The sequence below is a fragment of the Stomoxys calcitrans genome, chromosome 3, assembly GCF_963082655.1.
Source record: "Stomoxys calcitrans chromosome 3, idStoCalc2.1, whole genome shotgun sequence".
Taxonomy (NCBI): domain Eukaryota; kingdom Metazoa; phylum Arthropoda; class Insecta; order Diptera; family Muscidae; genus Stomoxys; species Stomoxys calcitrans.
The window spans coordinates 69,965,495-69,980,910 of NC_081554.1; the positions used below are offsets into that span (position 1 = coordinate 69,965,495).

At 38.7% G+C, this 15,416-nt stretch overlaps 1 protein-coding gene across 1 annotated transcript; it reads left to right on the top strand.

The window, feature by feature from the left end:
- Positions 1–2,623: 2,623 nt before the first annotated feature.
- On the top strand, positions 2,624–13,887 carry LOC106089488 (rutC family protein UK114). Its single transcript, XM_059365345.1, has 3 exons — positions 2,624–2,819; positions 8,439–8,668; positions 13,667–13,887. Exons 1-3 carry the CDS (start codon positions 2,755–2,757, stop codon positions 13,789–13,791), a joined length of 420 nt encoding a protein of 139 aa, XP_059221328.1. The 5' UTR covers positions 2,624–2,754; the 3' UTR covers positions 13,792–13,887.
- Positions 13,888–15,416: the final 1,529 nt, after the last annotated feature.

Genomic DNA, 15,416 nt, shown 5'->3' on the forward strand with positions numbered 1-15,416 from the left:
GCATCTAATTTAGCCAACGAATGTTGGATGAAGACAGAAAGTTGTTATCACAACACATAAATATGGTGACAAGCTGTAGTCCATAATTGTGCACTATTAAAACACTAAAATTAAAACAAATATTACAAAAGCAACTTTTTTTATCAACCTTTATAATTTTTTTTCCATTTTATGTTCTTTTCCAAAAAATAACAGTAAAATGTTTAGCCAAAATAAAACAGCTGAAGCAAAACAGCTGTTTTCGAGAATTCGAAATTCCCTCTCTCAAAAATTTCCTCTCCCCATTCAATCAGAATAGGAGGATTTTATTCGAGGGAAAAATTAATTCCATGGGAGTTTATTCCCAGGGAGTTTTCAGAATGGGCTGTATCTGAACCGGGCCCGCTCCACTGCGCTTCATTTAACATTTTAGGGAAACAAGTATGCTCAGTTCATCCGTGCCGATTCTTATATTCCCACCACCACACACCATGGAACGCATTTGTCAAGTTCTTGGCCCAGTTTATAAGCAAACAAAGGATAATGGATAAAAATGGCCATGTTATTGGATTCGGACTATACATGGTTTGGATGTTGGAGACCATAGTAGAAGTCATTGTGCAAAATGTCAGCCAAATCGTATAAGAATTGCGCCATATAGGGGCTCAAGAGAAGTCATTGTGCAAAATGTCAGCCAAATCGGATAAGAATTGCGCCTTATAGGGGCTCAAGAAGTAATATTGGGAGAGTGGTTTATATGGGATCTAGATTATAGATCAATTTGGACCATATTTTCCACGCATGTTGAAGGTCATAGGAGAAGTCTTTTTACAAAATTTCCCCCGTTTTGTAAAGTTCCGCCCCCTATAAGCTCAAGATGTATGATCGGGAGATCATTTAATATGGGAGCTATATCAGGTTATGAACCGATTTAGACCATACTTGTTGGAAGCCGAAACAAAAGACTTCATGCCAAACTTAAGCCAAATCGGATGATAATTGCGCTCTCAAGAGGCTCAAGAAGTCAAGATCCGAGATCGGTTTATATGACAGCTATGTCAAAACAAGGACCGATGTGGCCCATTTACAATCCCAACCGACCTACACTGATAGGAAGCATTTGTGGGAAATTTCAAGGGCCCATCTTTACTTCATCGAATGTTAGTGTTCTATCCACAGACAGATGGACGGACATGGCAGGATCGACTTATAATGCCTTAGACAAATATTTCGATGTGTTACAAACGGAATGGGGAAGTTAGTATGCCCCCATTCTATGTTAGAGGGTAAAAAAAGTTTCTTTGAATATTTATTTTCGACACTTTATTGGTCTATGAGATGGGTCGCAGGGCTAATCGTCATTTAAGTTTGAATGTTAGATGTATTCCATTTTTAAAAAACCTTTGTTTGAGCCTGATATTTATATAGGAATTTTGGCAGTGGGACGGTTCCTCAAACATTTCGCCCCGAATGTGGTTATAAAATTCGTTCTATACTTTCAAATTTCTTTCATTTGATACACACATATTTACCGACCATGTTAATGGACACCAAGGAATACATTTTTATGTCAGATTTGCACTCTACTTTTAAATACCTTTCATTTTATACCCATATTGCCCAAAGGTGTCCTGTTAGCTGGTGTTTTTGGGGGTGGGGGACCCCTCCGACACTTATGGTGTCATTTTAATACGAAATTGGTACTCTACTCTTAAATACCTTTCATTTGGTACCCATATTGTCCCATTCGGTAAACATGTCCGTTTGGTTGGGTTTTGGGATGGGGCGTCCTCCAGGTTATTTGACCCCAAAATTTTATACATATTTCATGTTTTTGGGGTACCATAGTGGTACACAATATTTCGTTTAAATCGGGCCACCTATCACCGAGATCTGGCGTTTTTGAAAAAGGTGATAAGGGGGAGGGTCCGCAAAAAGGGACTCTCCCCCTTATCACCCACCTCGTCCAATGATAGCGACTGTAAGAACTAATGAAAATTTGATGTATATATCATTATTCGATCGAACTTGAGGATATAGGAGTTTGTTTCTTTAGTCTTTCATGGAAACAAATCCCCCATTATGGCAGCAGTACCCCAATTAGACTTACCGCCATGTTCACACAGCCAACAAGTGAATTTATTTCAAATATTTCTTAGTTTGAAAGGTATAATTCATAATCTGCACTATGCACACACTCACCTACCCTTCTATCCATGTATATACCTACTATTTGCTGTTGTCTTTCGCATTTAGTCGAGAACGAAAAATAACCCGCTAAGTGATAATGCTAAAAGCTGAAAAAAAACACAGAACCAAAGCAACAAAAAAACAACAAATAATAACACACCGCATAGATCCCACTGTGGGGGATATTGTGGTGAATTTATCAACACCAGAGAACAGAGCACGCCGACTGACTGACTGGCCGGCCGGCCGGCAAACACAAGTGAGAGTCTATAAAATGTACAAACAAAAACAACAAATGCAATAATAACTGATAAGTAGAGAATCATCAATAAACCGAAAGAAACCCCAAACAACAGCAATAACAAAAAAAAAAAAAACAACAAACATAGAGTGAGCACTGGAGAGACATGCGAACGCCAGATAACGAGAACCAAACTAAACTCAACACTTGCATAGAGTCGGCGAAACAGTTCACGTAGAACGTTTGACAAGTGTAGAACACACAGTGCGGCAGTTTCGTAAGTCAACAGACCAACCGTAAAAGATCTATTAGTTCACTAAAAAAAAGGGAGACCCACAGCAATAATGACAACTTTGATCCGAAAATTGATTAGCACCAGCAATGCTGCCAAGCCAGTAGCGCCCTACAAGTAAGTACTACCTCTTTTCCATTCCCTATTCTCAACTGTAGGGCGGAGGTGTGTTTGACTAGGTCCAGCAAAGGACTTCTGTGGGACGGTAGGAGACTCACTGTGTGTGGTATCAGCATCAAAGGCGCATATAAGCTTAAGGAGCAGTTAGCAATTGGTCTGCCTTGTTTTTGGCATAGCGATAATACAATGTATCTTGGCTTTGGCTAGCGATCAGCAGAATGAATGGCTTTTTAGTACATTTATGATAGGAAAGAATTATTCGCAAAATATGCATTCATTTGTTTAAAGTCATGGTATCACTTGATTATATAACCATACGAGGGTGGTATGAGAAGTGACGAAATGGAAAATATATTTTTTTCTATTTTTTTTTTTATTTAGACCTCTTTTTAAAAAATGTGAAAGTTTAGATAGCATTTCTTAATACCATATATGGTTGGTAGGCTTCCTCCATTTCAATTTTCTTTCGAAGTTCGCGTTCTACCTTACAGCGTAAACTGGTTCTTATTCAAATGACTGTCTGGCGAGAAGAGAAAGGTGATCATTGAAGAGGTTTGTCGGCAAACGTTAAGTGTACAAATAACTTAGCAGTTTTCTGCATATGGGAATTTCTGTGCTAAAAAGTATTATGATCTGGTAGACAGCAATTCAAAAATCCACAGCCAAATCGGACAAAAATTGCGGCTTCCAAGGGCTAAAGAAGTCAAATCGGGAGATCGGTTTATATGGCAGCTATATCAGGCTATAGACCGATTTGGACCGTACTTGACACAGTTGTTGGAAGTCGAAACTAAACGCCGCTTGCAAAATTTCAGCCAAATCGGACAAAAATTGCGGCTTGTACGAGCTCAAGAAGTCGAATCGGGAAATCGGTTTATATGGGAGCTATATCAGGTTTTAGACCGATTTGGGCTATACTCAGCACGGTTATTGGAAGTCATTAGAGAACACTATGTGGAAAATTTCAGCCGAATTGGACAAAAATTGCGGGCTGAAGAAGTCAAATCGGGAGATCCGTTTATATGGGAGCTATATCAGGTTATAGACCGACTTGGACCGTACTTGACACAGTTGTTGGAAGTCGAAACGGAACACCGCTTGCAAATTTTCAGCCAAATCGGACAACAATTGCGGCTTGTAAGGGCTCAAGAAGTCAAATCGGGAGATCGGTTTATACGGGAGCTATATGTAACTCTAAACCGTCAAACATCAATTAAAAGTATCTGCGGATACAAGCGGCTAGCTTTACGCGTTCGACCGCCATCGCGATTTCGGCAGACGGACGGACATGCCTAGATCGAATAAGAATGACGAGGAGATCCAGAATATATATAATTTATGGGGTCGCAGATCAATATTTCGAGGTGTTACAAACGGAATGCCAAAGGGAGGCCACCGTAGCGCAAAGGTTAGCATGTCCGCCTATGACGCTGAACGCATGGGTTCGAATCCTGGCGAGACCATCAGAAAAAATTTAAAGCGGTGGTTTTCCACTCCTAATGCTGGCAACATTTGTGAGTTACTATGCCATGTAAAACTTCTCTCCAAGGAGGTGTCGCACTGCGGCACGCCGTTCGGACTCGGCTATAAAAAGGAGGTCCCTTATCATTGGGCTTAAACTTAAATCGGACTGCACTCATTGTATGTGAGAAGTTTGCCCCTGTTCCTTAGCGGAATGTTCATGGGCAAAATTTACAATTTGCATTTACAAACGGAATGATTGGATTAGTATACCCCCATAATGGAGCCGATTAGAACGTCAATATTTCTCGTAATAGAAGGTACGTAATGTTACCAGACTATATGACCATGCAAGTTGCAAACGCATTCTAGGTCTTGGCATAATGCGAAGATTACCCGATCACTGTGGTTTGTAGCAGTAGAAATACTCTAGAAGAAATCCTTGCATTTAAAGAAATGGTGGAAGGGTCCTCGACTATCATAAACCATTCAACGAGGTCTAAAAAGCACTACACAGGACGCTATTTTTGATACAGAATTCGAGGTTTGCCTCTAGCGACAAGTAAGCTGAATCATATAGATAAACCCCCAGGGGGGCTGCAACGACTAATGAGGAAGGCAAAACAGACAGAAAATGAGGTACTAATAGGGTGCGAACTCCCACCACATTTCGTGGGGTAGTATCAACATTAATAAGCGGGGCCAAGCTCTGGCGGAATTGTTGAATACTAGCGACCTAATAACACTTAATATTGGTAACAACGCTACCTTTGTTAATAGAATTAGGGAGGAGGTTTTAGATGTTACAATATATTCGGAAAATCTGATCGATGAGGTTCAGGATTGGAGGGTTTCCATGGAGCATTCCTTCTTTGGCCACAGATACATTAGGTTTAGAATAGCACGACCTGCGCCGAATCTGATAAGCTTCAGTAATAAGTTGAAAACCAACTGGACAAAATTCGGAAGACTACTCGAAAGAAGACTTGGCCAAGATAGAAGAAATTGATGAAAAACCTATGTCCCAACTAAAAACGCTAGTAGAGGACATGGGAGTGAAAGCAGAGACAATGGAGGACATATTGAGGCTTTTGATGAAAATAAATTTTTCCCAGGATACAACGGAACTCACGGAGTCACCGGAATCTTGGAATAATGAGGTTGATCGAAGGCTTATCATAACGGAATTTATGGTAAAGAAATCCTTGAGGATCTTCAAACCATTTAAGTTACCCGGACCAGATGGAATAATAATTTCGGCGTTGCTACAGAAGGGGGACGACTATCTGGCCTCCCATCTGGCCACTATTTTCACAGCAAGGCAAGTTATGCGACACCAAAGATCTACAGACCTATAAGCATAACGTCCTTTCTACTCAAAACCATGGAACGTATCGTGGATAGCATGATAAAGAGTTGAACATTCAGCGAATTGCTCAAATACAAAAAGCACGCCTATGTCAAGGGAAGACCGGTAGAGACTGCCAAGTACGAGGTTGTGCATAAAATAGAAGAACCCTCCGATGCCAAGATGTACACATTGGCGGTATGCATTGACATCGAGGGGGCTTTTAACAATACACTGACCGACACAACCCAATCCTTAGACCAGTAACGGGTGGACCGGGTCCTTAGAGACTGAATAAACCATATGCTAAAGATAAACCATGTGATAAGGAGCAGGTGTATACATATCGGGTCCTATGACGCAATTATAAGGGAGAAAGTGGCACAGGACATGACACAGGGGGGGCATTTTGCCACTCCTATGGGTGACTATCATAAATAAATAATTACAGATGCTGACTTAAGAAGGATTTGAACCCGTGTGCTACGAAGATTATGTTATACTATATCTAGGGGGAAAGGATCCGAACCAGTTATGCAGAAGGGCCGAAAGGGCTGTGCATATGGCATATGACTGGGCTAGACCCAGAGGTCTCAATGTTAACCCAGAGAAGACTTAAATATGCCTGTTCACGAGGAAGACAAAGGTGGGCCAATTTAACGCACCACGTTTCCTCAATGGAACGATTTCGATATCTGACAAGGTCAAATAATTAGGAATGAACGTGAACAGGAAACTGAATTTGAAGTATCATATTCAGGAGCGTACCGAGAATGCTCACAGATGTTGGGCAATATGTAGACAGGCCGTTATCTCGAAATAGGACTTGAATCCTAGGATAGTCTACTGTTTCTACAGGAGCGTGATTAGACAAATACTTACTTACGACTCAGCAGTTTGGTGGACTGCGGTGGAGAAAAAGTGCAACGTTGGGATAATACCACAGGTTCAGATAACATATTGTCTTGCTATACGCGGAGCGGTGAGGACCACGCCCACTATGTCCGAGGAGACTATTCTAGATATCAGACCCATGGACACACATATTAAGTGTAAGGCAGCAATTTCGGCTATGAGACTTAAGGCGATGGGAGCAGATCATACCATCGCGGTATAATCAAGGCGGCGATAGGAAACCTGGAAGGAATGGAAGAGGTTTCCGATCAGATACCTTAGATGAATGTTGAGGTCGACTGCGAGGCTCTGCTGCCAGCGGCACAGTCTTGGACTGACGGAACCCTAGTATTGCCATCTGGAGGATCATATTACAATGGATGGATCAAAACTAGAGAACAGAGTGGGCCTACTGGGGGTCTACCTTGAGAACCCAGGGACTGAGAACTGTTTTAGACTGCCTGACCATAATACAGGCGGAGATCCGGGCAGTCACGAAAAGCATGAATTGGTTGTTGTTGTTACTGTAACAGTGTTTTGTACACTGAGGTGGCAGCCCTTGCCGATGAAGGATTCCATCGGGTCAATCCGGTACGTGCAACTGGCTGACATGGAATTGGCGTGAAATGGTGTAGTGCTAACGCGAGGACGCAAGCAATAACAACCAGAACGATAAGGTCACGAACAGTCTTTCAGTTTAAGGAGATAAACGTCTTCTCTTAAAATGGCACGATCCGCATCGTTTTGGTGTCGTACCATAGTGAAGTAAGGGGGAATGAAAAAGCTGATGATTTGGCAGTGAAGGCCAGAGGACTGCCGTCAACAAACTTGTTTACCCCGAAGCTGTTCGGGTCGACACATTCCGAGTTAAGAGCGTGGGCTATGAACGTAACACTGTGGAACAGCGAAATGGTCGGCAGGACGACGAAAATCCTATGTAGAGATCGGAATCGTGAAAAGACGAGGCTATTTATGAAAGTAAGTTAGTACATTTCGAACCGAACACTGATTTTGGTAATAAAATTCAATGATTTGCAAGCGTTGCTCGTTAGTAAGTCTATTCATGATGAAATGTCAAAGCATACTGAGCATCTTTCTCTTTGACACCATGTCTGAAATCCCACGTGATCTGTCAAATACTAATGCATGAAAATCCTAACCTCAAAAAAATCACCCTTTATAACTGTAGATCTCGACTGGCTCACTGTCGTTTCTAGGAAAAAGAATCTTCCCTTCTCTGTTTTACTTCCAATATCACTACATCGAACGTGGTGAATATTCTTTGTATTAAACCTTTATCCCCATACACCATATATTTCGGGAAACATCAGAGATAGGTGCACCGATTTCTACGGATTTTTGTTTTTGGGATCAAGTACCTTGTTGGAAACTCCCTAACGGGAGTATAGTCCGATTTTTACAATATGTGATTAAATGGAAAGTACTTTGGACCTTAAGAACCCCCGAATTGAGCATATAGACCAATAAATACAATAAGGGACTTAAATGGGAGATACTGTGTGCTTTAAAGGTAAACATTTTTTATGAAGTTCAAAATATCGTTTAGAAAGTTGATCTGGGGGAAAGGATAACTTTGTACCTTTCCTTTCTCTTAAATATTTCTATATTTAAACCGTCAAAAAAAAAAAAAAAATAAAAAAGTAGGATTTTTCCACAAAGATATTAGAAGTCATTTGTGAAATAAAATAAGATTTGATTGATTAACATTAAATTTTTCTTCGACATTTGATAGTTTATAAAAAAAATGTATCCTAAATTCTAAAACTTACCTCGTTATATTTCATATAAACAACTAACACATGTTTCCTCTCCTTCTCTTTCCATGATTCTGTATCATTTTTGCTATTCATTTTTGGTTTCCCTTGCTAAATTGCCACAATTCTTCATTGAAGTCAAGCTGTTGTGGCAGATCGCACTGTGTATGTTTCTGGCTGCTTGGGGTTGGACAAAAATACCATGCAATTGGTGCCGGGCGGTGCTGCCGAACAAGCTGATATGGCCTTGAAAAATCTACAAGCTGTACTTGTTGCTGCCGATTCCGGTGTCGATAAAGTCATAAAGAATACCATCTTCTTAAAGGATCTCAATGATTTTGGTGCCGTCAATGAAGTCTATAAGAAGGGTAAGTTAAAAAAGAGATATTTTAAATAAATTATAAGATTAAATAAAGCTGAAAAAAGTTCAATATTTTCTACTAAGAATGCAATGTAAGAGCTTTTAGTGAAATACCATGCTGCGAAAGTGTGTATGTGTTGTAAAGAAATTTATTTCAAAATTTTATTTAAATAGAAAATGTAGTCAAAATTTTACTTTTATAAAAAATTTTGTGAAAATTTCACTCTTATAGAAAATTTTGTCTGCATTTTATTATACCCCCCACCATAGGATGGGGAGTATACTAATTTCGTCATTCCGTTTGTAACATCTCGAAATATGTGTCTAAGACCCCATAAAGTACATATATTCATGATCGTCATCGTCGATCTAGGCATGTCCGTCCGTATGTCGAAAGCACGCAAACTTTCGAAGGAGTAGATCTAGGAGCTTAAAATTTTGCAGGTCGGTTGGGATTCTAAATGGGCCAAATCGATCCATGTTTTGATATAGCTGCCATATAAACCGGTCTTGACTTCTTGAGCTTTTAGATTTGGCTGAAATTTTGCACGTGGTGTTTTGGTATCACTTCCGACGCCAGTGCCAGGAATGGTCTAAATCGGTTGTGCCAAGTATAGTTTAAATCAGCCAATAACCTGATATAAACGGCATATAAACCGATATCCCAATTAGATTTTTTGAACCATGAAAAGAAAATGGTATTTATGTCACTTGACTAGCAGAATAACAATATAAATGCCTCTATTTAAATACAGTAAGATCTTTATCGGTCTATAAATTAGCTCAGAGGTTTAAGGGTCAATTAAGTTTGGATGTAAGATGTTCTCCATTCTTAAGAGACTTTAATTGAGCCCGATATTCTCATGGTGATTTTAGAAGTGGAAAGGCCCCCAGGGTGTTGGTTGGTGGGCTTAGAGGCTAGTACTGGACCCCAGAAACGTGGTCACGAAAGATGGGTATCATTTCCACCCAGTGACTTTAAAAAATATATATTGTTGTGCGCTTTATTGTGCGAAAGTGGTGGTCTCCCAGAAACTTGGTCCCGAAATTGGGTATCAATTTCTTGCTCTACTACCCAATACCTTTCATTTGAGCCCCATATTACAATGGCCGGTAAATATGTCCGATTTAGGGATGTCTTGGGGAGTGGGGCTGAAGAAGTATCGGCATTGTGCTCTATTCTCAAATATCTTTTATTTGAACCCCATTTTACCATTGGTTTAAGGAGGCCAAACACTTCGCCCCAAAATTGGATATCAAATTCATTTTCCAATCACGAATACCTTTGATTTGGGCACCTTATTGCAATAGTCAGCTAAAATTTCCGGTTTGGGGTGGGGGAGTTTTGGGGGATGGGGCGGCCAGTGAGTGACTTGGAACTGAAAATATATATTAGGTTCGAGTTCTACTCTAAAATACCTTTTATTTGAGCACCATATTGCAATGGCCAGCAAATACGTACTATTTGGGTTGTTATGGGGGTGCGGTGGCCCCTTAGAAACTTTTTCCGTAATTCAGATTCGTGCTCTACTCCCAAAGATCTTTTATTTGAGCCCCATATTTCTAAGGTCGGTAAATTTGTCCTCTTTAGGGGGTATTTTGGTGGAGGGGCGGCCCTCAAACACAAACATTCTACTCTCAAATACCTTTTATTTGAGTTCCATATTGCCATTGTCGGTAAATATGTCCGATTTAGGGGTGTTTTGGTGGTTGGGGTGGTCCCCCATACAAAATTTCGCTTAAATCGCACGACCCATCTTCGTGATCTGGCGTTTCAGAAAATTAAAGGTAATGGGGAGGGTCCGCCCCCCTGTAGGACCCTATTTTCACCACGGGATCATTATGCACCATATGTGAAAATTTCAAGAAAATCGGTTCAGCAGTTTTTGAGACAAACAAACACAATGATTTGTATACCCTACATCACTACTGTGGTACAGGCTATTAGAACTTTGTTGTGATTTTTCTTGTAACAACCAAAAGGAGGAGAGATAGACCCATTGATAAGTATACCGATCGACGCAGAATTACTTTCTGATTCGATTAGCTATGTCCGTCCGTCTGTCAATGTTATATATATATAATATATATATATATATAATATATATTAGGTTCGTGTTCTACTCTAAAATACCTTTTATTTGAGCACCATATTGCAATGGCCAGCAAATACGTACTATTTGGGTTGTTATGGGGGTGCGGTGTCCCCTTAGAAACTTTTTCCGTAATTCAGATTCGTGCTCTACTCCCAAAGATCTTTTATTTGAGCCCCATATTTCTAAGGTCGGTAAATTTGTCCTCTTTAGGGGGTATTTTGGTGGAGGGGCGGCCCTCAAACACAAACATTCTACTCTCAAATACCTTTTATTTGAGTTCCATATTGCCATTGTCGGTAAATATGTCCGATTTAGGGGTGTTTTGGGGGTTGGGGTGGTCCCCCATACAAAATTTCGCTTAAATCGCACGACCCATCTTCGTGATCTGGCGTTTCAGAAAATTAAAGGTAATGGGGAGGGTCCGCCCCCCTGTAGGACCCTATTTTCACCACGGGATCATTATGCACCATATGTGAAAATTTCAAGAAAATCGGTTCAGCAGTTTTTGAGACAAACAAACACAATGATTTGTATACCCTACATCACTACTGTGGTACAGGCTATTAGAACTTTGTTGTGATTTTTCTTGTAACAACCAAAAGGAGGAGAGATAGACCCATTGATAAGTATACCGATCGACGCAGAATTACTTTCTGATTCGATTAGCTATGTCCGTCCGTCTGTCAATGTTAATTTGGGTACAATGTACTGGTCGTAATTTTCATCCGATCGTCTTTGGCACAAGTCGTCTTTCAAATTTGGCACAAGCATTTTATTGGGCCTAGAGACAAAGCTTATTGAAATTGGAAAAAACCGGTTCAAATTTGGATATAGCCCTCATATATATGTTCGTGCGATTTCAGATTCGGAAAAAAATTGCAATTATATCGTCATTTGTAAACCGAAATTTTGCACGTAGGGTTCTCTTGTAAGTCTCGACATTATTAGTGAGTTTCATGGAAATCGGTTCAGATTTAGATAAAGCTTCCATACATATGTTCGTCCGATTTGGACTAAAATTGCAATTATATCGTTATTTGTTAACCGATTCTCACGAAATTTTGCACGAATGATTTTCTTATAACTCTCGACATTAGCGAATTTCATAGAAATCAGCTCAGATTTAGATATAGCTCCCATATATTGGGTTGCCCAAAAAGTAATTGCGGATTTTTTAAAAGAAAGTAAATGCATTTTTAATAAAAATTAGAATGAACTTTAATAAAATATGCTTTTTTACACTTTTTTTCTAAAGCAAGCTAAAAGTAACAGCTGATAACTGACAGAAGAAAGAATGCAATTACGGAGTCACAAGCTGTGAAAAAATTTGTCAACGCCGACTATATGAAAAATCCGCAATTACTTTTTGGGCAACCCAATATATGTTCGTCCGATTTGGATTAGTATTTCAATGATTTGGTAATTTGTTAACCGATTCCCATAAAAATTGGCACAAAGGATTCACATAAGTGAATCCTCCCCGGGATTGCTATTGAATTTAATATAAATCGATTCAGATTTAGATATAGCTCCCGTATATATTTTTGTGCGATTTAAAAAATACTCAATAATTTATAACTGAATAATTTGTTAACAGATCTTCACAAAATTTGGCACGAAGGCTTCTCTTATATTTCTTTGATGACTGATGAATTTCATAGTAATTTGTGCGATATAGCTTCCATATAAAATCTCCCGATTTTCACTTTAAGGCCATTGATAGCCCACTTATCAATTGATTTAAAAAAAAAAATCAAATTAAAACAAATTTCAAAAACAACGACATAGCCTGCATATCCAATGTCGACTTCGCCCGACTTTAGCCCGTCCTTACTTGTTATATATAAAATTTTGTCAAAATTTATTTGTATAGAAAATTTTGTAAAAAAAAATTTTTATAGAAAATTTAGTACAAATTTATTTAAAAAAAAAATTGTAAAAATTTTGCTTCTATAGAAAATTATGTGAACACTTTTTTTAAAGATTTTTTTTTTATTTTTAAAGAAAATTTTGTCACAATTTAATTTTTATAGAAAATTTTGTCAAAATATTATTTTTAGAAAATACCGTTAAAATAATCTTAAAATAAATTTTTGCCAAAATTTTATTTTTCAGACGATTTTAAAGAAAATTTTATCAACATTTTATTTCTATAGAAAATTTGCCAAAATTTTTTTAGTTCACTTTTGTTTTCATAGAAAATTTTATGAAAATGTTATTATCATAGAAATGTTGGTGAACATTAAATTTCTATTTATGTTAAAATTTTTCAAAATTTTATATCTATAAAAAATGTTTCCAATTTTTAAATGCCATGTTTTTCGTGACATTTATGTCAATATTTAACATTACCGCCTAATTTAATTGGCGGTCTTAGCCAATTTAAGTAAAAGTAAGTAAGCCTAATTTAATTTCAATATCTTCGATGGCCGATAAGAATTTTATAACATTTATCGAAAACATGCCTTGTAGTCCCTTCCTTGTTGTTATTTCCCACTAAAATAGCCTATCAATATCTTTTATAATCATTGATTGCTTAACACAAATGTTCAACTATTTCATTACGTTCTCAATAATCGTTATTTAACTACTAAAATTGATAAGTTTAAATTTATGGATCGAAGTGGTTATGACAGTCCTACTAAAATACTCTTATCACCTTATTAAAGTTTTTATTGATGTTGTGATCGCCGGTCTATTTGTTCAAAATATTTTGACACCTATCAGTCAGTCAACAACATGTGAGCACGTTTCATTAACAACCTGTATAGATAGAACAATGCTTTCATGAAATGCCTGAAGTAGAAAATTCACCACGAACATCTTTCTCCTTTTATGCTCTCAAAAAAAAATATAGAAATGTGAATTCTCATTTGTTATCTCGCCTTTCTTTTTTGTTTTGTTTTCAGTATTCACCAAAGAATTCCCCGCCCGCAGTTGCTTCCAAGTAGCCCATTTGCCCATGAACGCCTTGGTTGAAATAGAATCTATTGCCATGACTGGTCCTATCAAAACTGTCACCGCTGCTGATTGACTGGAAGAGCCTGCTGAGAAAGTAATCTCGAAAATCTAAACTTTAGTTTCATTAAAAAAAATAATAAAATAAAAACATGCCACATTACAAACTGAACATTTTTATTTAATATCTGTTTTTTTCTGAAACGGAGACTCGTAAATGGAATGATAGAATTCATGGTTAAATATGGCAAACCCACGTCAACGGTTAAGTTAACATAGAGAACACAGAATTTCAAACAGGACACGCAACACTTAAAGTAAAGAACTAAGCACTGCGTTATCAAATTGACCCCACTGGTTCATAAAAGTGAAACAACACCAGATGTTATCAGATCAACCACAAATATTCATAAATCGACAACAGCTTTTTGTGAAGAAAAACTTTGAAAATGTCCACAGCCGTTTATATTCTGACAACGTATAGTGCACCGATGTTTTAAAGAGTTTAAATAGTTTTTTTGTGCTTGCAAAAAAAAAGCACAATAGAACTCATATAGCTTGATAATGGGCTAAAAAAGTGTTATACGCAACATTTCGCGATGATTTGATAACAAATGCCACCTGCAGCATGTTTACAAAAAAAAAATTAACAGATGGACTATCAGTACAGAAAGGATACGCGGACAGACGGACATGGCCAAGTCGAATCAAGAAGAAGTTCAGAGTCCTTACCTCTAGTACCTAAAATCCTCAACTAGTTTTCTTGGAAAGTACTATATCCAACTTTGAATGTTTTGTCGGCACGGGTTAGCGTTATCCGATCGCCATTATATTTTGTATTTTACTCATTGGGATCAAAGGAAAATAAATAAATGGAGGGTTTTTGAGTCATTTAAACTTATATATGTGTATACATACACATTTTATAGGCCGGTGACTGAAATCAACAACCCTCATCCATAAAATCCCATGGCAGCCGGTTGTACGCACCGGATGGACTCCTTCATCTGCAAGTGTTGCAGCTTTAGTCTACGAGTTGGCCCTATTTTCGTCATGGGAAAGGCCGATCACGGAGTGCCTTCTCCGCACGCTTCTGGTCGTGTCGAGATTAAAAAGAACCTCGGATCCTTGTTCTGTTCGGTTTCCGGTACATGGAGTTGGTGTATTTCCAATCTTACTCTGGCCTTACGACACTACGGCAGTATAATCGCACTGAATATGTTGCAAAGTGCTGTTCGAACATATACAGCAATGGCTCACAAGTATCGTCGTCGTTGCCTACGGCGTCCTCGTCGTCGTACTATGTGACCCCACTGACTTCTATTGTGCGGCAATATACGCGACAGCAGGACTCCAGCCCCAATATTGCCGGGCCAGTGCAGGGAAGTGTATCTATCTTGCATTTGAATTGTAATGGTCTGCGAAGCAAGATCGACGAGATAGTAGATTTTATGAGTCGGAAGAATATATTGGTTGCAGCATCAAGGGAACAAAGCTGACCTACACTTGCACAGTTGTCACGGATACAATGTGCTATGTAAGGATCGCTTAAGGAATGAAGGTGAGGGTTTGGCCTTCCTGATACACAATTCCGTGCAGTATGGACCCATCGCGCCTGCGCCTGGCAAGTAACGACCACAACATATAGTGCATGGTGATAGCTGTCAGCTATACAACGTGTACATACCTCCGGTTGGTAGC